The 10,238-nt window shown below is 47.1% G+C and overlaps 1 protein-coding gene and 1 long non-coding RNA gene across 2 annotated transcripts in view; one reads left to right on the top strand and one right to left on the bottom strand.

The window, feature by feature from the left end:
• Nucleotides 1-1,504: 1,504 nt before the first annotated feature.
• Gabarapl1 (GABA type A receptor associated protein like 1) lies at nucleotides 1,505-10,174 on the bottom strand. Its single transcript, XM_005087130.4, has 4 exons — nucleotides 9,818-10,174; nucleotides 5,706-5,784; nucleotides 4,612-4,730; nucleotides 1,505-2,729 (listed from the first exon to the last, which is right to left on the bottom strand). The coding sequence occupies exons 1-4, from the start codon at nucleotides 9,905-9,907 to the stop codon at nucleotides 2,664-2,666; spliced, it is 354 nt and encodes a 117-aa protein (XP_005087187.1). The 5' UTR covers nucleotides 9,908-10,174; the 3' UTR covers nucleotides 1,505-2,663.
• LOC121139752 overlaps nucleotides 9,050-10,238 on the top strand; it is a 24,857-nt gene continuing 23,668 nt past the window's right edge. The window contains exon 1 of the long non-coding RNA XR_005876667.1: nucleotides 9,050-9,616. This is a non-coding gene — a long non-coding RNA (uncharacterized LOC121139752). The remainder of the gene's footprint in view (nucleotides 9,617-10,238) is intronic.

Here is a 10,238-nt window from a genome sequence, read left to right as displayed (position 1 = left end):
ACCCTTGCAGAGCTTTTCCGGGAAATACAAAACTAGACTTGTCTGTGACGCTGAGGTCACATGGCCTCCAAAGAAAAGAATGATTTGTTTGGTGCATCATTTAAACTCCACCCTGATGGAGCGATCTGGAGCTAGCCAATTGATGTGACATGGAACATAGAGCCCAGGTTGCCAGGACATTTCCTAGGCTGCTTTCAGTTCACAGGAAGCCAACAAGTCCCTGAAGGGGTTAAGCAGACAAGACTGAGGTATTAAGATACTGTGTTGAGGAAACAGAACCAAGTTCTAAGCAGGCCACTGGGGCTAAACTTAGCCAAGTAAATTAAACTTATGCATCTGTAAAATGGTGCTCATCGAAAATAGCAATGTCCTATCCAATAATTTTTTTTTCATCTTAAAAATCCAGCAAAGTGGGACTAGAAAAAGCCAGGACCTTCTGGGAGACAGTCTCTGAATTTGAAGGTCCAGTTCAGCAAAGGTCTGCTGTGTTTCAGATGAGCCCAGAGGGAGCAGGCTCTGCTGTGCGTCCTATGGTGGTGGGTTAGACTACAAAAGAGCTTTCAACAGCCCAAGCGTCAGCCTCCTCTGGGCTATGTCAGGTAATAGCACAACGCCATTTCTGTAGCCACAGGTGTCTGTTTTCAATGTACTGATGGAAAACTTCAAACCATCTCCATTTTTTAGAAATTTTTGTTTTCTAGTCCAGGATTCCCTTTCCTCTCAATCCCAACTGAATTTTCTCCATCAGTCTGGTGGGCAAGTTGGTAGAATCCTGGCATAGATTTTCTTCTATGACTCCCTAATTTTAGTGGCTCAACCGCTCTTCTTAACGATAAAGCGGGAGCCACCACCTAGGTGTGCAGTTGACAAGAAATCAGAGGGTTAGAAACGGGACTGACAGTTCTTCATTCATGACCTGGATGTTTGTTCCCTATGATTTCCAACCCCACAACGCGGCTGACTCATTGACAGACCCACATACAACCAGAAGACACTGAATTTGTCACAACCCCACAAGCCATACTGTCTCCTGCTCTGGAGGATGTTGGCTTCTTGTGAAGCATAATGGAGAGAATGCGTTGTGTTTGGGACCCGAAGTGATGCCTGGAGTTGAAATCAGACTTGAAAACTCAGCAGAGTCTGAGGCCTGTGTTCCTAATTAGTGGCATACACAGCTGCCAGTCAAATCTAGGACGAGGCCTAGACATTTGCATTCCTAATTAGCACAGTCCACACCAGCCCTCCACTGTGAGGTTGGCAGATTTTAGCTTTGAGAAACACATGAAGAAGCAAATGGGCACTTAGACGCCAGTTGGCAAACCATGCACACAGAAACACACCAGGCATACTACACTGTAACATTCACTCCTAGGCAACCATTAAATGAAGACTAATACAGCTGACCCTAGGTACTGCCAACCCTCTGAAAACTCAAGTGTCCGCATAACCTTCATTCAAATGCAAACCAAAAGGAAAAAAAAAGTGATAATCCTGGATTCAGGTGGATTTTTAAGGTAAGCAATTATTTTATTTCCCTGGCCTGACATCATTGACTTCAAAGTATCAGAACCTGCAGCTGATAGAGCAGACATACAGACTGCTCCCAACAGAGAGGACGCTCTTCATTTGTAGAGATGAACTGAAATGTCATGTGTGAATGCGGTTCCTGCTCCCACCCGCTCCCCACATAGCCCCTAAATGAAACTGATGAGTAAAATCCCCATGAAACGCTGGAGTCCTCGCTCCATCTTTTCTGAAGAGCAGATGGCATGAAGGGAAAACAGCTGGCCAATCCCTTAGCATTCCAGTGCGGGTGAGACTCCAGAGCCTACAGCAGGGGGAGGATTGGTGGCAGGTGTGTAATCTAGCTTACCTTGTAACCCGGACACTCCGTATGGAGACACTCTGTCCCTGTACACGACAAAGCTGAAGGAAATGCTAGAGGACTGATCCTGAGGCTCATGAAATTCTAAGGTACTTAAGGGATGAAGAGGAGAGATGCTCAACCCTGAACTCCAGTTTAACGCCATCCAAACTACTGGCAATCATAACCACATCCCCGCAAATCCTATTTCCCAAGAAGACTCCATCTAAACATTGGTGCAGATGTCCACAGGGGCAGTGCTGTGACACCTGTGTGGAAGAAAAGGACCAGGAGAGGGAGGGATTAAGAGACAGAGGTCAGGGGTCACAATGCTTCAACGACAGTAGGTATTTTTTGGTCTCTTAGGTATGGTCCCCTACAGCTCCTAAAGCATTTTCCCCCTTTCCCTATGTGGCTTTGTGCAAATGCCAAAAACCAAACATCTGCCCAAAAAGACAGGAGTCGCTGCTGAGCTGCATTCTCTAGTGGCCACCTGCCCTCCTCACAACCATCTGCTGAAACTGCACCAAAATCCATGGCAAAGCCGTGAGCAGCGCCATCCCCATCCTGCTCTCACAGCCAAGCCGACACGAGTGCTTCCTGGGCTGAGGAAGCAGAGAAAACTAACAACTGAGCTTGTGAAAGAAAGACGACAGTGTGTGCGGTGTGATGTTTTCCGATGTCTTCACCTTGCGTCTCCTCCATGGTTGGGAGCCCTCCTCCCTCTGGTTCCCCAAGTCCCATGCGCACCCCACCCCTACCCCCAAGTCCAGGTGCTCCCATCTGCTGGGCTTCGGCCTCATTTCCCATAGACACTTTCATCACTGTAGGCCACATACAGAAAATAGTCTTCCTCGTGGTTGTCCTAAAATGAGGAGACAAGAAGGCAATTCAGAAAACATTAGCATTCATGTTCATTGTCTCTGTGATTCCGAGTCTTGAACAACCTTGTAGAGGAGACCTGTAAGTCATCATCAGCCCCCATTCAAAGAATGGAAGAAGGTTGGGGGCACAGCCCAGTGGTAGAGCACTAGCCTAGAGAGTGGGAGGCCTTGGGTTCAAGTTCTAGGCTGGGAAAAAGGGGGGGAAAATGGAGCAAAGACTAAGAGGTATCAACTACATGTTGAGCTCTGACTTCACAAACTTAAGTTTCATAGAGAACATACTGTATCATCAACAGCAGAAAAATAACTAAGTAAGCCTTACTCTTAGAAAACATTTTTTCTATGGTCAGCTTTAGTCACGGACATTTCCTTTTGCAGTGGTCAGTGATGACTACAGAGCCTAATAGCTGGCCAAATTGCAGATGATAAATGATTAATGTTTGGCCACACATGGTTTATCTAAACAGTCCCCTCCAAACTTCAGGGAATGGTGTGGAAGAAATGACCTTAATGACATTGGTTGAGCAAAAAAAATGGAAATAGGAGGTCTCCGATATGTACAAGTACAAAAGTCAAAAAACAAGTACAGTACAATGTCAGCTATAGAACCTTCGGTAAAATTCTTTCAACCTACTGGGCATGTTTTCAAAGCTTTCACAAACAAAATGTTGGGAAATAATTTTTTATCTTGGAAAACAATATTATTCCACGGCTGGGTTGGCGGGACGAGTCAGTCAGTAAAGCACTTGCCTTGCAAGCCCAGAGGACCTGAGTCCAGCCAGTGCCCAGAACCCAGATAACAATGGCATGTGTGGTGCTGTGAGCGAGCTTTCAATCCAACACTGCAGAGGTAGAGACAGGAGCATCCCTGAGGCTCACTGGCTAGCCAGGGCAGCCTATTGGTATCCTCTAAGTCAATGAGAGACCCTGTCTCGAGGAAGACAGAGTATTTTTGAGGATGGCACCCTAACTTGTCCTCTGATTTCCACCGGTGCGCGCGTGCGTGTGCACACACCCACACTAAAAACAAAAACAAAAAAGAAAAGAAAAACACTTCATTCCAGCATCCCTCTAGCAAGGAGAGCACAGATATCACAAAATACACACTGACATGCATGCTCACAAGGAATGAACACTGGGGAATGAGGGCTAGACCAGGGGCTACTAGATGTGCATGTTACTAATGGGGCTCAATGGGAAGGCAGCATCTTGTGTGACAGTTAGTGTTCAAGGAGAAATACAGTTACAATCTTAGATCATTTATATACAAAGTCCTAGTTACAGTTTTTTCTCCAATCAAATTCTACCTTAACTTTACATTTTAGCTCATTTACTGCACACAGATAATGGGAACTCTTCGCGGTCTTAGGTTTGTTCTAGAAAGAGGAGCATCTGAATGTGCTTGTCATAAGCCAAATCCAGAGTTAATATGGGAACTACTGTGATGCCAGAGTTCCAGGTTCAGACTCCATAGGGGTCAAGCATAGCTGGTGTTTCCTTTCTCAAGTCTACTGCTAGATGGGGATGACTGACAAGCAGGTGGGGTGCCCAGGTCCCTAAAATTGTGCTTCCAGAGAAATTAATAGAGTGATGGGCTCCCGGTGATCCTTTGCTCCTGAGAACTACTCAAGCCTGCAATAAAGCACTATACTCAGGCAAGATCGAAAGATTTCATAAGATTAAAGCGAGACAGTGCTCCGTCCTGAAAGGACACGGGGTATCCAATCTCTCCGCTACACACTGCCATGGTAAGATGATCCCCATAAACAACACCTCCTGTCCTACTTCCCAGGTGTGTTAGCAAACCCTGGAACCAGAGCTAGGGGATGCCAGGCTGCTGGGTATTGTGACCAAAACCATTACCTCATACAGCTGGCCCATGGTAGCACTCGTGGGAGGGATAGTGTTGTTGACAAAGAAGAATAAGGCGTCCTCAGGTCTCAGGTGGATTCTCTTCCGGATTAAGAAGTAGAACTGGCCAACTACATGAAGCAAACAGAGAGCAGGGCAAGAAAAGAAAAAGGATTAGTAAAAGAGGGTATCTCAGGAAAACCAGAATCTATTGTTTCTATCCCCTTTAGGCTAAGTACAAGCTTTTCAGACGCAAATACTCTCCCAGAGCTTTAGTGGCAATATAAAAACTGAGACCTGTACAGTCCCTGACACACCACAGTGGACCTGCTTCCCCTCCTCCTAACTCAGCCTCAGAGCCAACATTAGCATAATGACTACTGTGGGGAGTACGATGCAGATCGAAGCATCCCCATCCTGAGAACTAACACTTCGGAGAGATCCGCTGGGTTCTGGACAACCCAGAATCATGGGGCAAGTGTCAGGGCAATGAGCACATTCAGTGTTTAGCCTCTCCCTGAAAACAATGAAAAGCTTCTGGAAGGCTGACAGACAAATGCACAAACTCCGAGCAAACTTATCTAAAAGAATCAATCGAGAGTATCCAGATGGCAGTTCATTAAGAACAAGGTAAAGTCTAAATACACATAACTGAAAACAGAAGATATGCTAGGGTCTGCAGTTTTTATACCCCAAACAGAAATACGATTGAGAGATAAAGCCTTTAGATATGAATCTAAAATGTGATCCTCTGGAGACATGGTGCTGGCTTTGGAACAAGTCGACCTCAGGATCACTGAGGCCTTGGAACAAGTCGACCTCAGGATCACCGAGGCTGAGTTTTCACGTGGTGTACATTACAGACAATTGTTCCTATACTCCAGAGTGCTGCTTTGTTTTGTCTCCACGAATAAGGCCCATAAGTAAGATATTGAGAAATACCACACAGAACTGGAAACAGAAGGACACAGCGTGCCTAGCCACACTGACCAGCGCCCTGAAAAAGCCATGCACAGCTACAACCCTCAGTCACCAACTTAGACTTGAAACACAGATCGAAACTGCTCTGCCTGGAATGAAGGGTCAGAAGTGGGAAAGACCATTACCGGTGAGGTCAGAGGGGACAAGGTACTTCCTCTTGTCCAGATCAGGGACCCTGGCTTTAGGAGCCTTCTCCACGATGACCTAGAAGGAGAACAGGAGAGGGGATGAAAACTGCAGAGCCTACTATTGCCTTTTTCCTTCCACAGCTTAAATTTGCCCACACAATCTAGGCTCAATGCAATTTTTCAGTCCTTGCTTCCAATGTTCCTTGATCTTACGTAACTACAAATTACCTTATAAAGAACAGTAAGAGACATTTACTTTATGGTATTTTATTAAAGAATCAAAAAGCCGTTCTGTGTTTCTAAGATAATCTAATGACCTATTAGTTTTATTTTTTTTTCTCTAAAATGGTAAAAGCACTATACGTGAAAGTGTGATGAGTGAGTTCCGATCCCTAAAATCTGTGCAAATGCCTGGAGGAGCTGTAGGCTCCCAGTGCTGGGAAGGCAGAGACTGGAGATCCCTGGGCCAAGCTGTGTGGCTGGACTAAATGAAGTGGCAGGCTCTGTGTTCTCAGTGAGTGATGTCAACAGCAACCGAGACTTGTGCCAGACACCAACCTCTGGCCTCCTCCACATGCATGCTTATCGGCACACAATCACACACATGCCCCCTCACATGTGCACACCCTTACGCACACAGAGGGGGAAACAGCATGTATTACAGATGTGACATTATAGCTTAGATCTCCAATGCCTCCAAAGCCCCTATGCTAAATAAAGAAGTTCTCCTACCTTGGTGCTATGAACAAATGGTGGGAACTTTAAGGGGTGGGGCCTCATGGGGGTTTTAGGTTACCGAACCCTCTAGTGCATCCACCATGATTTGGGCTGACTCACCACCAGTCCAAAGAATGGAGCCAAGTGAGCACAAAGACTTTTGAAGCCAGTTGCCGTCAAGTTGACTGTCTCTGACATCGCTACAGTGACAGCTAATATGCACAGGCATTGTGTCTCAGATTTTAATCTTTGCAAAAAGACGTGTTCACCACTAAGTGAAAATGAATTTTTTTATAATAAGTGACACTTTATGAGGGCAATGTACTGAATCATTCAGCATTATTAACTATATTAGGATTTTAAGGGACTTTCAGTATCTCCACTAAGGATTTTTAATAACATGTTTAAAGATTCATTTTTTTTTTGTTTGGTTTTCGAGACAGGGTTTCTCTGTATTGTTTTGGAGGTTGTCCTGGAACTCTCTCTGTAGACCAGGCTGGCCTTGAACTCACAGAGATCCGCCTGCCTCTGCCTCCCAAGTGCTGGGATTAAAGGTGTGTACCACCACCACCCAGCATCTGAGATGTTTATATATTTACTTAGAAAACAGAAAATATATTGCACGAATATCAACATTAGCTACTTTGTTTTGAAGAACTCATCTCAGATATGAGAAATGGGAGCTACCAAAAAGCAAAGAAGCAGAAACAGACACTGGACAAGTATCCCTAGAAGCTGTGTGACCTTCAGGATGTCTGTGACCTCTCTGGGCTTCTGAACAAGTAGAACCCCCAAAAGACCATACAAATCAGCACCACAAACTGCATCCCCAAAGACCATATGAATAAGTACACGTAAATTCCTGGGTAGACAGAGGTGAATCCAAACCTATAAATTAGACAGAAAAGAACTCGAAAAGTAGACTAGTAATGGACCAAAACACAAGGAAGGAGAGACGACAGGTTATAACGGCGGTGCACAGGAAGCAGGGGGTAGGCCTGGTATCTACCACATTTACTCTGAGACCTGGCAGCTCCCTCCAAGAATAGAGAAAACTGTTTTCTCCATCTGTGGCAGGTGGTTCATACACCATAGGGTTATTTACAAATGCTTAAAAATAGTGTGTCCAGCAGTTCCTGCTATTACAGGTTTCCAACACTTTGTTATTTCAAAATCCCATGATCCCCTCTCCCAAGGCCTACGCATACCTCTTCCGAGGCCAAGCTTAAGTTGTGACTCAGACTGCCTTAGACACTTAGTGGCTTTTCTATAAACACCTGGGCATAGTAAGATTCAGTTCTGTGCCCAAGGTACAGGAACTCCGGTTACAAGACTCAAACAAAACCATGTCTATGAGGATAAAGGTATATTCAGTGACAGAGGGGGCACTGGGTGAAGGTCTCCATTCCCAGCGCTGCCCACCCCAACCCAAATCTCTGCCATTTAGCAGAGTTCTTCTGTCCCAAACAGGATAAGAGCCATAGGTGGAGAATCTCTCAGGATGAGGATCCATGAGATCTGAGTGACCTTTCTTAGCTTATAAATTATCACTGAAATAAAACATTCAACATCAAGTCATAAGTAGGAGAAGAATAAGGAGAAACTAAAATATCCTGGGTGAGTGCAGTAACCAAGTGAACGAGAAAGGCTCATTTGAGAAAATATAGGGTTTTAAATGAATTTGGAGACGGGTACACGCCACAGCTTGTGTTTCTGTTAAAGTTCTGAATAATGGGTAGACATTCACTTATGTTTCCTGGCTGGCACTGGCCTACCGGCTGAACTCCAGATGGTAGCAAGACTTAACCTACTTCCAGGGCTCACCCACGTAAGGTGTGCACTTAATTCTGGTTAATCGAACTGTACTACAAGCTGGGAAACGGGACAACCTGAAGGTCAAGGGCTCTGGAAGCCCAGCACATGGCAGCCAGGCTGAAATACCTCCCTGCCAGCCAGCAATGTCAGAGTTCTGGGTGGTGACCTCACTTCCTGTATTTGGAGCTTCTGTCTCTAGCACATGGATTTTAATGGTGTGAGGCCAGTCAGTGAATATGCAGACAAGGCATTCAGAGTGCTGCCAGCTATGTGGTCCATGTGTCATTTTAAAATATTAAGGGGGTGACAAATCGAAAGAAATTTGGAAGGCAATCCCCCATGGTAAAAACATGTGAAGGACTTCGTTTTAAGAAGACATGGCTAGTGTGTTTCCAGCCTTTCCCTAAGGACCCTGGTGTGTAATTCCCGGAGAGCAGTGGAATAGTTAACCCTCCCCTTCCTAACAGGAAATGGGGCTGAGGACTCTTCCCTGTTGGTCCTACATTTCTTTTGCTACCCACAGATGAGAGGACTGAGGGAGGAAAAAACCCTCCCCCAAAATAGTACTTATGCATCAAGAAAAATTATTAGGTAAGCCCGGCTCTTTTACCCTTTAAAGCTACGAGTAATGCTAATCTAGCATCATTGCCCGTACAGCTAAAGAGAGCGACTTTAAAAGTCCCTGTTCCTCTAGCCACCATATCTAACAGCAAGGTCGTCCTCCGCTCCCAATTCTGCTGCGCAGCCTTTAAAAGAGAAGAAAAAACAGGCAAGTGGGCGGGGGGAAGGGGGGCAAAGGGAAAATCACCCGGATGCTGAAGACTCCCTTACTATTTTTCTCCTCAAGCATCAACCAGGTTTTAGCCGTTTATATCGGGGTATAATTCGTGGAGGAAATGGTTCTCAGTCCTGGCTCTTGGGGTCCAAGGGGCCAACACATCAGCAGTGCAGGACAAGGCCCTCTTTAGCGCTGCATGGCCAGGGACACACTAACGATGATGAAGCAAGCTGTGGCGCAGAGTGACCTTGTTTGCGGGCCCGCCAGGTGCGGCTCCTCCGCCTGACTCTTAATTCTAAGAAAACGCAGGGCAGAATCTACTGACGTCTCAAGTTTTTCCCTCCTACGCTCAAGGAAATGAGGACGAAGCTCGGATTCATTAGAAAACCACGTCAGGCAGACACGGATGGGCACAAGGCTCGCCGCACCTGCCGCTCCAGGGTAGCGGTGCGTTCTCTATAAGCGCATCCGATCTGGGGCCCCCCAACCAGTGGCTCCCGCACACACAGGCCGCGCCAAGCGCACATTCCCCACCTCCGGGAGAGCTGAATCCTGCTGAGTCACCCACCACGCAGGTTGCGCTTTCGAGATGCCAAAGGTAGGCACTGGTCCTGGGAATATGGGTTTGTCGAAGCCGGTCAGGATTATGGGATTCCGGGGACCCCCCGCTCCAGGGCCACCCGCCAGTGCCAGGCTACCTCCTCTGCCCCGGCTCCAGGCCACCCGCCAGTGCCAGGCTGCCCTCCAGCTCCAGGACAACCGGCTCCCGAATTTCCCAGCTCTCCCCGCCCCCACTCACCGGCACCCGGTCCGGGTATTTCTTCCGAATCTTTTCACCTTCCTTTTTCCGATACTCGAAGGGATGGTCCTCTTTATACTGGAACTTCATGATGGACCTCAGGTTTGGGGGCTCCCCGGACGGGGCCTGCTGCGCGCGCTGGTGACTGCGTCTCGCGTCTGGCCACCCCCGGTCAATGTCAACCTTATCACAATCGCTCCACCCGCGTCAGTTCCCACGCGCCCGTCGCCGCACTGTGTGGCCAAACGTTCAGAGAGGGACCTGGATATCTCCCGGCCCGAAGATAAAGGACCACCAGGTAAAGCAAGCGGGTGGCTTTTCCCTAGAGCAGGGAACACAAAAACACCAGGGCGGCGTTGTGACATCACGAAGCCCCGCCCCCGTCCCGCCCCCGGCACGAAGGATCTGCTGGATAGGGGTG

Source organism: Mesocricetus auratus, unplaced genomic scaffold, assembly GCF_017639785.1.
Source record: "Mesocricetus auratus isolate SY011 unplaced genomic scaffold, BCM_Maur_2.0 Super-Scaffold_100001, whole genome shotgun sequence".
NCBI lineage: Eukaryota > Metazoa > Chordata > Mammalia > Rodentia > Cricetidae > Mesocricetus > Mesocricetus auratus.
The sequence above is the reverse complement of the archived record's forward strand: the minus strand, read 5'-3'. Positions and strand labels throughout refer to the sequence as shown.